The following is a 19,184-nucleotide window of genomic DNA, read 5'->3' as shown; positions in this document are numbered from 1 at the left end:
CAGGGTGACGGTGCTCATTAGCAGCCATTGCGGTGAGCAACCCGCCTCCGGTTTCCAGCAGCCCAGCTTGCGGCCCCCCCGGCACGCCGCTGCCCCTGGCCGAGCCGAGATTGCTCCTGCCTGCGCCGGCTGCGGGGAGCATCCTCGCTCCCGGCCGGTTACTCGCCACCACGCCGGGGCCAGGCTGTCCCCAGCGGGTCCTGCCGCCAGCCGGAGGGTGCTCGGAGGGATGGAGCATCCCAGGGAGACTGGGGGTCTCGCTTAACCAACAGCCCATCCCCTCGACGGATGCTTCATTTGCTAATTAACACCATGGACCACCAGCGGAGATGAGGCCCAGGATGCCGGCGTGCCCGGTGGCAGAGCCCGTCCCCACGGCGGGGGGACACCAGGGGCAGCCCCCTGCCACCGCGGCGAGGCTCACCTTCGCTGCCGGGGGGGCTGGAGGCGTCGTGCTCGGCAGAGCCCTCGTGGTCCGAGGTGGCCCCTTCCCTCTCCGAGGGGCTCTTCTCCCCCGCCGGGCCGTCCTCGCCTTCCTCCATCGCTGCCAGGGAACCTGCCGAAACACAGAGAGGGTGGTCAGGGGGGAAGAACCGGAGGAATAAAAATCCCAGCGGGTTTTTCCAGTTGGGAAAGGAAGCAGCCGATGCCTTGCGGTCTGGCAAAGGGCCCTTCCCTGACCCACCATGGGCATGGGGCCCGGAGGAGATGCCCTGCAGCTCTGCACGCCACGGGAAGGGAAAACCCTGTCCCCGGCCAGCCCTGCGGTCCCGCATCGTGCTGGGGTCCCTTGTCCCCTTGCAGAGGGGGGTTTAATTGAGCCACCGCCTTGCTCCGGGGTGTCCCCCGAGGGATGCTCGGTTCCCCCGCAGGTATCATTGGGAACAAGCCCCACACTCTCCCGGGAAGCGAGTGGGGTCCCCACGTACCACAGGCACACGGCTGCGGCACGGCGAGGTGCGCAGCCCGCTGCACCGCTCAGCTGCGCTTCCCACCCGAAACCCCCCTGGCACCTACCCCAAATGGGGCGAGGGACCCCAGGGACCGTCCCCCACCGTCCCCAGCACCCCTTGCCTGCTGGGGGACCCACGACACAGCCCCCCATGATGCTCCCAGCCCCGGACAAAGGGGGATACTGTGGGTGCCTGGTGGGGCCGTGCTGCCGCTGGAGGAGGCTGTGGTGGGGACACAAGGTGCAAGAAGGATGAACGGAGGGTGCACATGGGGGAAACCCCAGCAGCCCCCCCCCCCCCCCGAAACAGCCCTGCCTGCCCATGCTGCTGTTTCCACGGCAACACAGCATCCTCATCCGCACCCAAAATCAGGAAAGAAAGAAACCGCGGCGCACGCGGCTCGTGCCGCACGAAGCCGCGCCGGGGGCTGCCCGGTGCCCCATCCGGCACCGCCCCGCCGAGCCCGGCACACGGGCAGGGGGAACACGGCGCGGCGACAAACCGTCTGCAGACCTCAGCTGCTCTCCGTGACTCCAGGCATGTATATTTACAGCGGGAGAACAAAGAGCCCATAATCTATACAAAGCAGACAACAATGAGCGTGAATAAAGAGGCTGCCGGAGAAGGGAAGGCAATTTATTCTAATTCTGCTAATTTCAGTTCCAGCACAATTAAAAAGGCTCTGATAATATTCAGAAACAATCGCCAGCTAACAAATCGTTTCTCTCGCTGTAAATGAAACATTGTTAGGCTAATTTCTTCTTTCACGCCTTCACGGCTCTTGGGCTTCTGATAAAGTTAACCCGACTCTCGCCTGCTCCGTGGCTTGGCACCTCCAGCTTGGCTGGGGAGGGATGGACGGGGCTGGGGAGGGATGGACGGGGCTGGGGAGGGATGGACGGGGCTGGGGAGGGATGGACGGGGCCGGGGAGGGATGGACGGGGCCGGGGAGGGATGGACGGGGCCGGGGAGGGATGGACGGGGCCGGGGAGGGATGGACGGGGCCGGAGAGGGATGGACGGGGCCGGAGAGGGATGGACGGGGCCGGAGAGGGATGGACGGGGCCGGAGAGGGATGGACGGGGCCGGAGAGGGATGGACGGGGCCGGGGAGGGATGGACGGGGCCGGGGAGGGATGGACGGGGCCGGGGAGGGATGGACGGGGCCGGGGAGGGATGGACGAGGCCGGGGAGGGATGGACGGGGCCGGGGAGGGATGGACGGGGCCGGAACCACACGTGGCACCTACCCAGGGGTGCCCAGACCATCCGCATCCTACCCTGAAACACGGAGCCCCAGGCAGGAGATGGGGATGCCCCATATAAATGCAATTGTATAAAACCTGGGGGTTGGGTACCACAGTGTCACCGAGTGCCTACGGGGATGATGGGTGGCTGGCAGCATCCCGGCACCGTGTCACCGCGGTCCCTGGATGCATCCCCGTGCCCAGCCTACCCCACTGCAGCATCCCGCTCCCAGCGCGCCTGCCCGTCCCCAGGGGATGCTCTGGCCCTGGTGCTCCCGCCCGCATGGGTTAAATGAACTACTGGATAGCGTAAAAGAAATTTAAAAAAAAGGAAAAAAAGAAAAAAAAAAAGCAAGCGAGGGAGAGGGAGCGTGGAGCAGGGAGCAGAGCGTCACTTCTCCGGGATTGCTGGAAGCCCTGCACAGTTATCACCGCACACAGCCTCCCTCGGCTTGCCTGATCTGTCTATTCTTCATTAAGCAAATACGCTGAAATGGAAATGAAAACATAATAGCTATTTGATTTTCAGCGAGATATTTTGCATATTGGTTCAGTGCTGATAGTGGAATTTCATCAACTCCCTTTTTTCATGCTTTAAAACTGAATTACTGAGGCTGGCTTTACAGAGAGGGGAAGAGCCAAAAAATGCTCCCTTCCAAGATACTCCGCTTTGACGATTAACTCTTCTCCCTCCCTCCTTCTCCCTCCTTTTTTTTTTTTTGATAACGAGGAAGGATTTCTTCCCCCCCCCCCCCCCCCCCCTTCTTTTTTTAAAAAAATTACAGCGACTGTAAAAACTTGCAGGGAGCGGAGGCGATGCGCCCGTGGCACCCATGCGCAGGCTGGGGATGCGGGTCCGGGTGGGCACGGGGCTTTTCCAGCAGTAGGAAAACCCATCGTTACCCAGGTAATGATTTGATCATTTCACTCAAATTAAGGTTCTCCTGGTGCAGGAACAATAAACCTTTTCTTGATTCTTTGCGCTTATCCGATATATTTAATAAAAGGAAAAATAATATAGAAAATAAAGGAGGGGGGACTTCTCCAGGCTGCCAAGAGCGAGACCCTGGATGCTCCGAAAGCTGGCACGCAGACAAGAGCAAAGCGATAAGAGGCCTCGATAACAGATAGAAAATAGCAACAGCCCCAGACTTTCCCACCGGCTCTGGAGTGGGGAGGAGGAGGAGGAGGAGGAGGAGGGGGAGGAGGGGGAGGAGGAGGAGGAGGAGGAGGAGAAAGAGGAGGAATAGGAGTCCCCGATGCGGAAAGCGGGTCCTGGACTGAAAACACACACAGGCTGGGGCAACCTGCCTTCGCCCTTCACCGTCTGGTGTTCACCAGCTCGCATCTAACTCCAAAAACTGATTATTTTTAAAAATAAAAAGGCTGGGCCAGTGGTGAGCCCAAGGGAGGGCTCCAGGAGCCGGGGACCAAGGGCGAGAGCCCGGATCCAGGCAGCCTCACGCCCCAGACCTCGCCTACAGGCAGCGCAGAGCTCTTGGAGCAGCGGGTCCCCAGGGTGCTCAGCCCCGGGGTGTCACCCCCGCCAGCGCCGGGGGGACCCGGGGGATGTCCCCAGCTCCACCGGGCTCGGTGGGACCACGATGGAGGCCCTCTTCTTCATCCTGCCAGCCTCTCCTTATCCCCGCTCTGGCCCTGAATCCATCTTCCAATTAAAAATAAACTAATAACAATAACAATAATAATAATAATAATAAACCAATAACCCCAAAGCAGCCGGGTGAGGCTCCCCACCAGGTCTGGGGGTGCATGAAGCACTGCCATGATGCTCAGCCATCAGCTTGCGATCGAGATGCGGGGAATCCAGCTCAGGCATCGTCGCTGCCCCTAAACCTCCTTATTTTCCCCCAAATTTTGCAGCCATGAGCAAAGGGCTGCAGGAGCGAGCACAGGGGCTGGTAGTCCCTGGGGAAATCTGCTGCCGGAGAGGGTCACAGCCGCTCCTGATCCTTCCTTGCACCGGCTGCAAAACCATCTCTGGTGACTCGGTGGGGTCCGGCACAGCCCAGCGATTCCCAAGGGTCTCGTAGGAGGGTTGTGCCATGTCCTCCCCGCAGCAAGAAACACCCAGAGAGCAAACTGGGCTGCAAATCCAAAAACCACCGGTATCTGATGGGACACCAGCCCGCTTCTTCTCACCCAATTTTTCCCCAGTACATATTAATGTTCGCTTTTACCGATGACCTCAGGTGCCCCCGAGCCCGTTCCCAGGGGCATCGGGGATGCCAAGCACCGCGGCCGAGGGCAAACGAGGTTTTGGTGGCCGGGAAATGACGCCAGTCCTCAAAGGTCACGTTATCCAGCAGGTTATTTTTTCCCTCCCCTTGGTTGATGCTGCTGGGATCCAGCATTAAATTGCAACGCTCTCCAAAAACGGGGGTCCCAGGTTACCGGGGACGGCGGCGGCGGGTGAGACCCCCTCCCGGGACCCCCGTTTTGGAGGAAAACCGACCTTTTTGAGCACAAATCAACCCTCTCCCCTATCAGCCCGGCTGCAGCATCCCAGGGCCGGGCTCCCCCTGCGGATATCGGCACATTAAATATCAGCCCCGTGCATGGAGCCGATAGCGGTTGGGGCCAGCCCCGGTGGTACCTATCTCTAATTAGGGGCCCTTCTCCATCGCCCCCAGATAAAACTCGCCCTGACCCTTCCCGCGGTGCCCTGCGTTAAAAGAGCAAGGGAAGAAAAAAAAAAGTTTGGGGAGCTGGTAGGTGGAGGGGGGATTTATAATGTATTTATAATAATTTATTATTAAATTATGCCAATTCTTTCCAGGAGGGAAATGAAGGATAGCGGGGGATGCTGCCATTGCTGGTGGGAGGGGATGCTGCGATTGCTTGCGGGGGGGATTTATAATAATTTATAATTAAATTTATAAAGTATTTAGGCCTCATTTATCCAGGAGGGGAATAAAGGCTAGTGGCGGAATGGAGGTGGTGGGTGATGCTGTGCTTGCTGATGGGGGGATGCTGCGATTGCTGATGGGGGGTATTTATAATAATTTATTATTAAATTTATAAAGTATTCAGGCTTAATTTATCCAGGAGGGGAACGAAGGATAGCAGGGGAACGGAGGTGGTGGGGAATGCTGTGATTGCTCATGGAGGGGCTGCGGGTGCTGCGATTGTTGATGGGGGGTATTGTAATAATTTATTATTAAATTTGTAAAGTATTTAGGCCTAATTTATCCAGGAGGGGAACGAAGGATAGTGGGGGAACGGAGGTGGTGGGGGGTGCTGTGATTGCTCACGGCGGGGAGGATGCTGCGAGTGCTCACAGAGAGATGCTGCAGTGACCGATGGGGGGGACGCTCACGTCCGCACCCCGCAGCATCCCAACCACCACCAAAAAAGCGCCCGGGCTTGGCATCCTCATCCCGGCGATACAAAACACCCCATCGATCCACCCATGGGGCGCAGCACCCCGCGCATCCCTCCCCGATCCGGGGGAGCCCCCCGGCCGCAGCCGTCGGGGAAGAAAAGAGCCGGGAAGAAGCAGAGCCTGAGAAAAAGCAGCCCTGCTGATAGGGGAGAGATTGGTTTCAGCCGGAGCTGCTCCCCCTGCCAAGTCCATATCCTATCTGCGCGGGGTGCAGTTACTTAACATTCATCACCGCCTGAACTCTGTAACTTTATCAGCGGCCGAGCATGGCGCCATCGCCGAGCCCAGCCATTCCCGGCGCTCAGATAGGGCCGATAAACCGCTGATAGATTACAGGAGATTGTTTCACTTCAGGGGCCGCGATTACTAATACTAATAGCGAGAGAGCCCACATCATATCAAACAGCAGCCGGGGCGGCAGGGGGGAACGGGAAAATAATGAGAAAGAAAATACAGGGACAATGACAATGAAGTGACTTTACGTTTCAGATGGGGTCGATAACGCCCTGGTAGATTTTAAGAGAGGAGAGAGTCTAATAGAGCCGTCCCCGGCCCCGGCACATCAGATGGATGGGAGCAGATTGCTCCGTGAGGAGGGGATGCGATGCTTAACGCGGTCCTGCCTTCCCGGCTGGCGGCAGAGCCGGGGCGAGGAGGAGATGTTCAAAGCACAGGAGGGAAACTGAGGCAGCCGGTGGGGTCGGTGGAGAGGGACCGGTCCTTAGTGGGGGGACCCGAGGGTGTCCTCCATCCCAATCCCCATCCAAGAGCCGTTTGAGATGATTAACCCCATGCTGATCCGGGCAGGATTTGGGGAGCCCATGGCTGGGAAGCAGCTGGATACCCCAATAATATGGAAGGAAACTCCATCCATGAAGATCTGGCTCCAAATGTGCATGGGCGTGCAAGGCGGCACCGACGTGCAAGGTGGCGTGGGTGTGCAAGGCCACCTTGCCACCACTGTTCCGGCACCAGGTGCTTTCACTGCTGCTGGCCAAAAGGAGTTTTTCTGGGTAGAAAAAATCCTCAGTTCCGGTACTTTTTCTCCCACCTGGAATAAAGCCGTTCCAGCGGGAATGGCTGGGGGTGGGGGGGATGCTCACCCGGCGGCGCGGTCCCACAGAGCCCATCAATACCAGGTGACGGCGAGGCCAGAGGTCAAGCTCTTTGCTAATCTAGCGACAAATTACCCCCGAGATGCCGCGCCGGAGCCGTCCCCCTCCCCGTGGGAAGCGGTTTCAGGTCCTGCCGGGTCCATCCCCCTGCCAAAAGCTGCTGGGAAGGGAACTGGGACAGATTTCAGCCTCCACCCCAAGACTTTCAGCCCATGATAGGACCAGGCAAGGACAAGGATGGAGGCATGGCGACGAGGACAACGGTGGACATGGCCCAGAAGGCCACCAGACCCATCACCGAAGATGCTCTGGCTGGGGTGTCCCTGCTGCTCCCAGCCCCCCCAGTGTGCCCAGTGCCAGCTCCCAGTGCCATTCTGGACCACTTTGGGGTCTCCAGCCAACGCTGGAGCAACGAGCAGCGGCCAGGGGGGCTCCAGGAGCAGAAAAGGACCCTAAGAGGGTACAACAGCATTGGGTGGCCCATCTGCAAGCAGCAGGGTGGGCTGCTGGCACCGAGCCTGGCAAATGAAAGGGGGCCGCTGGGACAGCGCTGTCCCCAAAAACCCTACCGCTACGGTCCCCGCCTCGCAGCCTCCGCCGGACCAGCACAAGCGCCCGCCACGGCGCGGCCCCTCCATCGCCAGCACCTTCACCCGGCGCCCCCAACCCTCCTCTTCCTCCAGCTCCAAGCAGCGTGGCCGTTCATGCCCAGCTCCACGGACACCAAGTTTGCCTCCATGCAAACGCGCGTGCCTGTGCTGCCTCTTTCTTTTTTTTTTTTTTTTAATTTTTTTTTTTTTTTTCCTGTTCTTGGCATTTTGGTGGAGCGAGATAAGAGTAAAAAACAACAGAGCTGCTCGGAGAGTGAAAAAGGGAGATAGATAACGCAGATACCGACTCCTACACAAAACAGTCCTGGCTTTATCACTGCTTTTTATCACAGTTCCTCTAAAAAAAATAAAGAGAGCAGCCCAACTGGAATGGGGCAGCACATTAAAAAATGAACTTTATACTGTTTGCTCTTTAGTTTTATATTTAGATGAAACAAACTTAGATTCTTGCGGTCGACACCTTTTCCAGTGCAAGGAACCGAAAAGTCTGGAAGCCCCATTTGCTCCAGCGGGGACGAGTGAGGAAACTCAAGTACAATTTAGGAAAGCAGATGCTAAGGGAGCGGTGCCTGCTCCCATCATCCGACCTTGTTTGAGGCCACGGGGGGTGATGGTTCGAGCATCTTTAAGCCCGGATGGGCCAGTGGGATGAGGCTGGTCCCAAAGCGTCCCGCCAGACCGGGCAGCATCCCACAGCAGAACCAGCGAGGCTCAGGCTGGAGATGGGTGTAGAAAGGCAGACGCTTCCCGAGCATCCCCGGCCCCGCCAGCCAGCTGCCGGACCCTGGGGACAGCCGGAGCCCGCCCGAGATGCTGCAGCCGGCACTGGGATCCCAGCCACACGCCGCAGCCATATGGCATCGCTGCAGCCGGCGAAGCCAAACATCCCTGCGATACGAGCGGGTCCCTGGTATCTGAGGACGGCGTCTCCATCCCAGTGCGGGGACGTGACCGCATGTGTGATACACCCCGTCCACGCGGCCCCCAGAAATCCTTTGCCCACCGTGCCTCCCCCTGTCCCCGAGGGCACCGCACAGGGCTCTGCCCTCCCACTGCCAACCCCAGGCACAGGCAGGGCAGGGCATTTTGGAGCAGAAAAACCCCAACCCACAGGGCACGGCCAGAAAGACGGAAGGGAAAAAAAAAATAATAAAAATGGACTGGCGGTTTTTCCCTCCCCTCACACTCCCTTCCCTACCTTCTTTTTGAAAAACATAATTTATCTGTGTATTATCAAGAAATCCAGACACTTTAATCAGTGAGCTATGAAGTCAGTATTTCCATTCTTATCTAGTGGAGGAGTGGAAATGGAGAGCAGATAGGCAGCTCCGAGCCGGTCCGTGGTGGGGAATGTTAATGGGAGGAGCGGCAGAGCCATTGGCTACCGAGCTGCCGCTATCGCTGCCATTATCGGGGCGTTATCAAGGCAACCATCGCAGCGCAGTAATGGGGCCAGTTCAACTTTCCGCATTATCATAGGAGCTGGAAGTAGCATGAGAGGCCTCGGCTGGGAGATGGAGAAGCGAGCGAGCGGCCAAACTTCCCGACGGAGCAGGGAGGGAAGCTAAAAGCAGCTTTTCCTCCCCAGGGTCCCCCGAGCTGGCGATGCGCGGGGTGATGCTCTCCCGCGTGGGCACCCTCCCGCGTATTCCGGGTACCGACCCCGAGGCGCATCCCCAAAGCCCCACGCACGCCGGGTACCCACGCTGCCGAGCATCCCCGAAGCTCTGGGGACCAACCCCGAGGTGTATCCCCAAAGCCCCCCGGTACCGACCCTGCCGAGCATCCCCCAAAGCCCCCGCCACCGACCTCACCGCGCATCCCCAAAGCGTGGGGCCGTGACCCCCGCCTCACCAAGGACAAGAGAAAACAATGCATCTATATTTCATCAGATGAACAAATTAGAGGAGCACGTTTCCTCCACGCGCTATCGAATGGGAGATGTCAAGAAAATATGTTGATGTGAGAAAGAAGAGATAAAGAATTATTTTGGAGGAAAAAAGCCGTGGAAGGCTCTTATCTGGAGTGACTCATAGGCACACACTCCTTAACCCCACTGCAGCCCAAGGTCAGCAGTTACATTCCTTTCGGCATTTCATCCCTTCCAAAAAAACATGTTGCTGCAGGAACAATGCGGAGCCTTTGCCGGGCAGCCATCGGAAGAGGGAACTGTATTACCCCCGAAACACTTGAACTTCCCTGATAAAATAAGCAGCGGGATAGCAGCCTGGCCAAGCCGGAGCGTCCAAAAGCCCTGAGTCAGGCAACAAAAACAGTCATGGGATGCGACGCAAGGGAAAAAAAAAAAAAAAATTAGCCTCCTGCTCTCATTCCTGCTCTTGTCCAACGCGGGGGAGCGGATTTCTTCTCCCCCCAGGAAGAAAAATCCATGCCCCCAGCACAGCCATAGGACTCGCAGAGCCGGAGCACGATGCAGGGCTGGCAGAGAGGCGTTTTCCACTTTTTCTTCTTAAATAAAAAAATCTAAAAAGCACAGGGTTTTTTCGCTCCTGCCGTCCCCCCTCGTTGCTCCAACCGGTGCTCGGGGCCGCGCACATCCCTCTCGCCGGCAGCCTCAGGTCCCAGCGCCACCACGGAAGGTCCGGGCTGGTTTTCTCTCTGCAGCATCACCCCAGCCAGCATTTTCCAAGGCAAGTCATGGGGTTTTCTTTGCAGTAGGATGGACAGCGTGCATGGAAAACATCCTCTTTCCTTCCCCAGAACGGGTGTATTTGACCCCAAATCCACCAACGCCAAGCAGGGCACAGCGGCTCCGTCCCCAGGCTGCGCCAGCCCTGCTGCTCCCGGTTTGGGCAGCGTTGTCCCTTCCTTTCCCAGGGGTGCGGGTGGCATCGACCCCACGGCCAGCACAGGGCTGGGAGCGTCGCACGGCACGGGGTGCCCCAGGGATGCTGTGGACGCAGACACAGTGACACCAGAGGACTTAGCTCCCCAGTGGCTTGATGCCACGTTGTCTTTGGGATGCTGCCATCGCTGGGTGGCTCTGATGGGTCCCCAGGGAGGGACGGGGCTGCACCTCTCCAGGAACTGCGGATCACCTGCGCCGTGGCCCTATCTCCTTGCGCAATCTGCTGCAATACCCGTGGGGAAAGGATTGCTTTCTTCCCAAGCCCTGATTGCCGAGCTGGCCGGCTCGCAACTTGGCGGAAGGGGAACCTGCAGCTTGCTAGGTGGCCCCGTGATTCATGATGGAAAATAAGACCTTGCCCAACCGCGTAAGTTCAGAGCCAGAGCCGTAAATCCCAGCCGGAGGTGGCTTTCCCGGCTCCAGCGTGGGATGCCAGGGATGGTCCCTGTGGCGTAGGCACTGCTGTGGCTCTGCGCCTGCTTGGGGTGCCCGGGGAGGGGGCAGCACGGGGGTGTCCCCTGGGGACGCAGGAGGCAGAAGAGCGGCAGCAGACACAAACCAACCCAACCCCAGCGCCCACGGGCCCTGGAAGCAGCCGCCTGCCAAAGCCGCCGCAGCCTCCCTCGCCGGTGCGGCTGCCAGCGCCGCCTTCCCGCCCCACGGCTGGCGGCAGCCGGCAGGGACGTGCGCCGGGGCTCTCGGCAGAACAGGTTTTGCCGCGCTGCCGGGTGCCCCATGCATGGCCATGGCCAGCCTGGCTCTGGCACTTGCCCTTCGAGCATCCTGCACGCATCCTCCCTGCCCAATGCGGAGCTGGGGATGGCCGGGAAGGGCCATCCTGGGGATACACCCTGAGCTGGGTCCAAAAGAGGCTCGCAGGGTGACCTGGCACCAAGGGAAGCACCCGTGTGGGACAGCCACGACACATCCTGGGGCCGGCAGAGCACAGGGCTGGTGGCGTGGGGCAGCCCAGAGTCCCATAAATGGATATATTGCTCCGGAGAGAGGCCGAGGTGAGCTGTCCCCTCAGCCACCAGCCGCCGAGCACAGTGCTGACCCCTCTCCCAGACGCGGGGCCTGTAGGGATGCTCATGCTGGGACCACTGGCCATGGAAGAGGAGTGAGACTTCTTCCAGCTGGTCCAAACACTGCACTGAGCAGGAGCGCGGCTTCGTTACCGGTGGGAAATGGCTGGCGATGGCCAGGAGAGCTCACCACGACGGGCTGTGGGCTCTGCCCGACGCGTCCCACCAGCACCGCAGCATCGCCAGCCCAGCCTGGGCCACCCCCCCTGCCCCGTCCTACCCTGTGGGGACCACGATAGGTCCTCACCTCCGGGAGCCCCCGATGTCGCCCACGGAGCATCCCAAGACCCCCAGCAGCTGGGATGGGCAGAGCCTCTGCGGGGGCAGATGTGCCACGGGACTTTGCTGCCTGCATCCCTGCCAGCACCGAGGAGCCCGTCACTTTGGGATGCCAGTGACTCAGGGCTGGCAAATGCCTCGGAGGGGGGTTTGCACAAGAGGGGAGGGGTTGGCGAGCAGGCAGGCAAGCAGGCAGCACCCGTGGGAGCAGCAGACATGTGAGACGTGGGGGTGCCACCCCCGGGATGCCAGGAGCGGGACACGAGGGGCTGCAAAGCCGAGGCAGCCCCTGGGGAGGCACAGCAATTACTGGTTTTGGGAGAGGAGCTGGGAGGTCCTGCCTGCACCCAGCAAACCCTCCCCACCCCGCAGAGCAGCCCGGGGTACCGCGTCTCCCCAGACACCCCCGCCGTCCACCCCAGCCCGGAGCATCCCTCCCCAGCAGGCGTGGATGGGGAAACTGAGGCACGGAGGCTGGCAGCGATGGAAAAGTGCAGCAGCATCAGAGTGGCAAGAGGTGGGGGAAGCAAAAAAAAAAAAAAAGAGCAAGCGGAGGCAGTTAGTCACCTGCCCGGACCGAAAGGAAAGGAGCGACTCAGCGAGCAAAGGGAGCGGGAGAGCAGCGGGCAGGAGGCGTGCCGGGAGCATCCCACGCCACCCGCTCACCACGCCGCCGCTAAAAATAGATGCTAAGGTTAGCCACTGTCATCTTTACAAGAAATGCAATTTTCCAAGCTCCCGGGAAGGATGGTTCGAAGCACCGCCATCTCCCATCCGGCACCACGACCCCCTGCCCGGCATCACCGCGGAGCCCACGCGGGACCGGGGAGCGGCCGAGCTTGCAAAAGAGGAAAGGAAAAAAAAAAACACCCAACCCAAAACAAAACACCCAGCCCAAACCACCCCATCAAGAGGCGGCGGGGTTTAACAGCGCAGATCGCACTCGCTATCTAACACCATCTAATAGCGATTAAAGAAAATCCACGCGCAAAAATATGACAGCGCTTTCGCCTCCCCCCCACCCCAGCCCCTGCGTTTGCTCCGCAGAACAGAATGGGAGATAACGATCGAAAAAGAAAGTCAAAGCTCTCATCAAACTAATGCAACATCTGCAGGCGATAACAGGCACCGGGGAGAGCTCGGCTTCTCAACCCAGCTCGTTTCGCAGAGCACACGGGGAGGGGGGGGGGAAAACACCTTGAGAAATAAAAACACATATGCAGCTGCCCCCCATCAGATAATTAAAGCTCCTGCGTTAATCACATTTGCAATGGAACAAATTGTTGGAGCCCTTTTGCCCCTCTTTGCTGTGTTTGTTGTTGTAGCGAATCCTGCTCGGGTCTGGTGGGGAGAGATAAGTGGTCCTTATCTCCCCTGGCAATCTCTATCAGGATGGAGATCGGGCCTCCGCGCTTATCGGGAACTCAGATCTACTGTAGCTGAAAGCAGAATAGAAAGGGAAAAGGAAGGAAAAAAAAAAGAAAAGAATAAAAACCACAAACAGGCCCCTGCAACTACTACAAAAATGTTCACTTCCAGTTAATTTCGGAAGGGGAAAAAAAAAATATATATATATATTAGAACAACAACAGAGGGAGAGACACATCAGCAAGATGAGATCAATCTCCCGCTTATCAGCCTCCCCCATCGGAAGACCCGGCGCTGCGAGTGCACACGCAGGCAGCTGCCAGCAGCCTCGCTCATCAGCTGGGTGCCCACACTCCCATGTTTGAAGTTAATAAATATAACAGGCTATCTGGGTTGGAGATCAGCTCCTGCTCTCTATCAGCCCCTCACATCTATCTACCAGCAGAACAAAAGACAGAAAAAAAAAATAAATAAAGAGAAAAAAAAAAAAAACCAACCCTATGAAGCAGCAGCAGCTGCAGGGAGGTTGCTGGTTTTACAACCATGGATGGAGTGGGGGGCAAAAAGCAACTGTCCCCCCCCGGGCAGGTACAAAATGAAAGAAAGAAATGCTCCGGGTGTTTTCTCCGCTATCGGAAGCCACCATCTCGATGCAATCGGCTTTCGAAGCCTCACCACCGCGTGCCACCGGGCAGAGCGGGTGCTCCCCGGGGGGCTCGGAGGGACCCCACGTTCTGGTACCCCTGGCCCCCTCCATCGCCGCATCGCTCCAGCCCAAAAAGCGAAGAAGAAGAAGAAGGAGATGGTGGTTAAAGCAGCTGGTTAAATATAGTCCGGTGTCTGATCTTTGTCTTATCGCTCTTGGCGATCGCCCGCTCTCCCGGCGATCTCCCTTGCAAGTCTATCTGCACATCTCATCGAGCTTTAAAAAAAAAAAATAAATACAAAAAAACCAAAACCCAGAAGAGATGAAGCCAGAGCGAGAACATAGCGTCACCCAGGAAAATAAAATCAGCAGATACCAATCTGGAGGAGGTTTTTAATGCTCCAGCCGAGATGATAAAAAGGATAGACTTTGTGGAAACAGGTCCGGTCTGTACAGGATTACCGGAGCCCTGATTCATGCATACCTTCCCTCGGCGGGGAGAGCCGTCGGAGGCAGCGGCAAGGCGCTCTCGCCGCGCTCGCCGGCTCTAATGACTGTTTTCATGTTGACACATACAGGAAGGGTTCCAAGCTTTCAGCTTTTAATCAGTTTTGGCCATCGCTGGCGGCCTGAGATCAGCCTCCCACTTTATCATTTCTTCACATCTCTGCAGAAAAGCAGCAGAGGAAGGAGATACGAGCCGCCTTCGCCCAGCCAAGCTGTCACGGCCTCATCCAGCCCCATTTTCCCCCCCCCCCCCCCAAGGTCCACGCCGGTGGGTGCCGGGACCTGCCGGGCGTCCCGCCGTCCGTCCGTCCCCCACGCACGCAGCTATCGCCCACATCGGTGTTGTTATTTCAAAGGCTGCGACGCTACCGCTCGCTTCGGTCTTAACGCTCCGGGTTTTACGAGCTGGAGTTACCCAGAGAGGGATCGCCGGGCAGCCGGGCTTTTTGCCGAAATAAAGCCGCAGAAGTTGGATAAAGCTAAAGGAGAAAATTATCACCAAAAAAAAAAAAAATAGGAGGCAGCTGGGACTATTTTTAACTCTACCCGGGTAAAAGTCTAGCTGAGCTTTATCACCAGAGCAATCACCCCAGGCAGGGAAACAGGTAGGTGCAACTCAGCCTTGCAATTATTTCAAGAGAAAGATAAAGCTAGATTATCACATGGTGGCCAGCCTTCCCTATCCTCCCATCTCCCGCTTATCGCCAGCTTCCATCGACTCGAGGGGGAAAGAAAAAACACACACACACACACACTCACACACCAGAGAGGAAGGGAGAAAAGCCGAGCTAAGCTCGTCACCAAAAAACTTCCAACACTTTGCAGAATTTCTCAAAGCAGCCGGCACATCCCCGCCGGACCGAAACCGGATCCCGGCCGACGGGTGGGATCGTGGGGAGCGCGACCCTTCGGAGACACGGATGGCGGCCGATGTCCCGCGGGACCCCCACGGCGGTCGCTCCCGTCGTCAGCCCGGGGTGTTATCGCCCCATCCCTGCCCGGGCTGGGGTGCGAAGCGGGAGCGGGGTGGGGGTGACCCACGGGCAGGTCGAAAGGTTGAGGCCAGCGCGGCCAGCGGGGATGATGGCGGTCAGCGGGGACGATGGCACGCCACGTCCGGCGGCACCGATGGCGAACGGGGGGTCCCCATGCCGAAAGGGGAGCCCCTGGCAGGGCGAGGGGGCCGGAGGCAGGGTGAGGAGCTGCTGGCAGGGCTGGGGTGCCCCGGGGGGGTTTGGGGAGCCCCGGGGGGGGTCGGGGAGCCCCTCGCCCCGGCTCACGGCGCTGGATGGGAGGCAGGCGGGGGAGATAAGATCACAATTTCAGGCCGTCCCGACAGAGCGATGTTATCAGGACGGGACTTGCAGAACGGAATATTTTAAAGCCTTATCGGGGCCCCCATCAGGAGCCGGTACCGGAGCCACCGCGCTGGCGGGGGGAGAGGCGGCCCGCAGAGGGAGGCGGCGGGGACGGAGCCCAAAGCGGGCGGCCGGTAGCGGGCACCCACCGGGGCCGTCCCGGGTGGGCACCGGGGGGGTGAGGGGTACCGGGGGGGGGAGGCGCGGGTGCTGCCGCCAAGGGGGTGGTGCAGAAAAATAAGGGGGGGGAGCAGTAGAGAAGGGGGTAGCCGGCGGCAGCGGGGGGGGGGCCGGTACCGGGGACTCACGTTTGATCTGCCGGGGGTTGCTCTGTTTCCTCCTGGACATCGCTCGGCGGGGGGCGAGCCCGGCGCCCCGGCTGGCGGCTGGGCGGGCGGCAGGTGGGTGGCGGCGGGCGGGCCCCCGGTTGCTCGCATGCCCGCCCGCCCGCCCGCGCTGCCGGGCCGGGGCCGGGGCCGGGGCCGGGGCCGGGCCGGGCCGTGCCGTGCGCGGCGGGAGCGGAGCCGCCGCCGCCGCCGGATTTTCTCAATGGGGCGCCGCGGCCGATCAAACCCGCGGAACGTTCCACGGGGGCGGGGCCTGCCCCCGCCGCGCACCGCCGCGGCCGCCCATAGGCCACCGCCCCCCCGCCGGCCCCGCCCACCGGATGGCGTAGCCGGCTGCCCGCGCCGCGGCGAGGGGCGGGGCTCCCGCCGGGGGGCCCGATCCGTACCGGGGCTCGGGGGCTGCGTGCGTCCCACCCCCGGGGTCCCCAAAGCCTCCCGCGTGTCTCCAGCCTCTCTTTGGGGTCCCCACGCCCCTCGTGAGGCCCCAGCCCCCTGCCTCGGGACCCTGACCCCCGCCCCTTTGGGGTCCTGCCCCCCCTTTGGGGTCCCCAACCCCTCCTGCGTGTCCCCAGCTCCCCCTTTGGGGTCCCCCAGTCCCTCCTTTGGGATCCAGCCCCCCCCCTTGGGGTGCCCCAGTTCCTCCTTTGGGATCCAACGCCTCTCCTTTGGGGTCCCCAAGCCCCTCCTTTGGGATCCAGTTCCCCCCCTTTGGGGTCCTCAACCCTCCTTTGGGGTCCCCAACCCACTCCTTTGGGACTCCAGTCCCCCCTTGGGGTCCCCAAGCCCTTCCCTTGGGACCTCAATCCCCCTTTAGGGTTCCTAAGCCCCTACCTTGGGACCCCAACCCCTCCTTTGGTGTCCCCAGACCCACCTTTGGGTCCCAATCTCCCTTTGCACCCTCACCCCCCCTCTGGAAGGTCCTAACCTCCCACAGGGCCACCAATCCCCCCTTTGGGGACCTCAGTCCCTGCCGTTGGGGTCCCAGCCCACCCTTTGGAGGTCCTCAAAGCTTCCTCTGGGCCCCTCAAACCCTCCTGTGGGGCTCCCCTAAACCTTTTCATGGGGTCCCCAGGGCCTCTCTTTGTGATCCCAAGCCCCTCTTAAAATCCCGCTTGTTTGTAGACGGACAGTCCAAAAAGTCCCACTTGCGACTTCCAGGGTCACCGTGACCCCGGCTCGGGGTGGGGGGGACACCCCAGGGTGCACCGGGAATGGCGTAGGGGTGCTGGGGTCCCCTTCGGCATCATCACAGCCTCGCGAGCTGGTCCTCGCCACGAGCATGCAGCCAGGCGGCGATTTTGGGGCTAATTGTGGGGTAAACAGGCGTGCTTATATTTTGGGTCTGCAGTGGGAATATTCTATGAAAAATAACCATTTCTGTCAAACCCGGCCCTCAGCCACGGCCGATCTTGGCTCGGGTTTGCCGGCGGCGATGGGCAGTGCTCCCCAATTAGTGATGCAATTTTTGGATCAGTGGGGGAGCAGGGGGCTGGTGGGCTGTGGGGACACGGCACAGCCCGGCACGGCACAGCTTGGCACGGCACAGCGCAATGGCTTGGCCGTGTCCCCCTCCATCTATCCCTGGACATGGGGTGTGCTTCCCCCCTCCCCCCCTTTTTTCTTTTTTTAAAGGGTTTTTAATTAACTTCCTGTTCCAATGGTGGGATAATGAGTTTTAAGCAGCACATGATTCCAGTAAAGAGGTCAAGCCGGCAATGAGGATGTCAAAAGAAATTAAGTTAGGAATTAAGAAGAGTTCCAGGGGAGAAAAAAAAAAAAAAGCATCGAGGGAGGGAGATGCTGCCGAGGACAAGGCTTTGCTCTCCCCCCACTTGGCCGGCTGCCCCCCAAAATGATCCTGACGAGGTTTTTCACCTTGTTTGGCCCCGAATCGCAGCCTTGGTGGAGACCGTCACAGCCCGGGGCAGGCAGCTCTGCTTCCAGAGCCTTTCCCTTCCGCGCCGCGACTCACGTGCGTGATGGAACCAAGCGACGGCTTCGCAGGGTCCGGCCCAAGGAGACCTGAGCGGCCTCTGCTTTGCATCAGCCGTGATGGGCGCTGACTCCATCAGGGCCTGGGTGATGGGGAGCCCAGGCTCCGTTCTGCTGCTTTCGGGGGGTCTCCATCCCACCTCGGCATGGCCGCAGGCGTTTTGGGGTTGGGGTGCTGGTGCAGCGCTGCAGAGCCACCTGGCTCCTCCATGGCATCACCCGCTGACACTGCTCACAGCACCCGTGTTATTTACCTGGCACGTTTGCTTACGCCGAGACGATTAGACAAACCGTTTCGTGAAATGCAGCACCAATAATTGCAGGGACCTGGGGGGCTGGGGGTGAGCGGCCCCAAACAGGGCGCCCAAAATTCCTCTCCCCGGAACGGAGCAGGGGGATGCTGCCTGTTCCTGGCTCTTTGTGCCAGAAGCAGCAGCGACAGCATCCCTCGAGGGGCCGAGGGGACAGACCCCGGTTGCTGTCACACCCTCGGGGGGCTGCATCTCACCCCTGCTGTAAGAAGCCAAAAAAAGCCTCGACCGAGCCGGCAGGTGCCGAACACCGGCGTGCAGCCCTGCCCCGGGGAGGGGAGCCCAGCTATGGGAGGAACAGGTTGCAGTCCTTCCCCGTGCACATTCCTCGCCAGTGTCCTTTTAATTAGCTTTTTGGTACCATCCCAAAGCCTCTTACATCCCCCCAGGCCTGAGAATTTGCTGTCCCTGAGCCCTGCATCTCCCTGCCCCATCACCCCCTGCATCCCACGGTACCCATGGGTGCCCCTACATGGGGACAACCAGCACGGTGCCGGTGACAGTGGCATGGCTGGGTGGTTTTTTTTTTTTTCCCCTCCCCGATCCCGTTGTGTTTGCAGAGAGATTGTTATAGGGTAACAGAATAAATAGCGTGTTTTCCTGAGGAGTGAATTACACGCCTGCAGAGCAGAGATAATGCGCGAGCAGCCGTTTCCCCCATTGTGAGCGAGGTGACATCTTTTTATGGAGCTGTGTACATTTGTATTAGTGCCAATTAATCTGGGGTGATATTATTAGAGACGCAGGGAGAGGAGGTGTCGGCGGAGGAATGTAAATGGGAAAAGCTAAGGCGCTGCCTCGGCCATATTTCATGGGCAAAGGGTGGGTGGCGGCGATGTTGGGTGCTGTGCTGAGCACCCCAAGGGGGTCTGGGTGCCTGCGGGACCACGGGCTGCCCCAGCTGGTGGCACTGTCTGCTGGCATGGCTCTGCCAAGGCGGCAGAAACAGCTATTTCCAGCTGCAAAAAGTCATGTTTTGGGTTTTTTTTTCTTTTGTCCCAAGAGGGAGGAATGGCATCTCAGTGTCCCTGCCTGTGGGCAGGCCAGGAGCCGCAGGGCTGGGTGCTGGGTACGCTGCGGAGGGGCCCTGCCACCT

General features: G+C 59.5%; 1 protein-coding gene across 1 annotated transcript in view; it reads right to left on the bottom strand.

Moving 5' to 3' along the window:
* The window catches only part of ZFPM1 (zinc finger protein, FOG family member 1), a 34,233-nt gene extending 18,384 nt beyond the window's left edge, over window positions 1–15,849 (bottom strand). Inside the window, exons 1-2 of the mRNA XM_082319243.1 lie at window positions 15,747–15,849; window positions 425–556 (exon numbers count right to left, since the gene is read on the bottom strand). Of these exons, the coding sequence (XP_082175369.1) occupies window positions 425–556; window positions 15,747–15,786 (172 nt within the window). The 5' untranslated portion in view covers window positions 15,787–15,849. The remainder of the gene's footprint in view (window positions 1–424; window positions 557–15,746) is intronic.
* Between the last annotated feature and the right edge of the window lie 3,335 nt (window positions 15,850–19,184).

Source organism: Platalea leucorodia, assembly GCF_965183815.1.
Source record: "Platalea leucorodia genome assembly, chromosome: 8".
NCBI classification, from domain to species: Eukaryota; Metazoa; Chordata; class Aves; order Pelecaniformes; family Threskiornithidae; genus Platalea; species Platalea leucorodia.
Note: the sequence above shows the minus strand (reverse complement) of the source record. Positions and strands in the feature narration are given on the sequence as shown.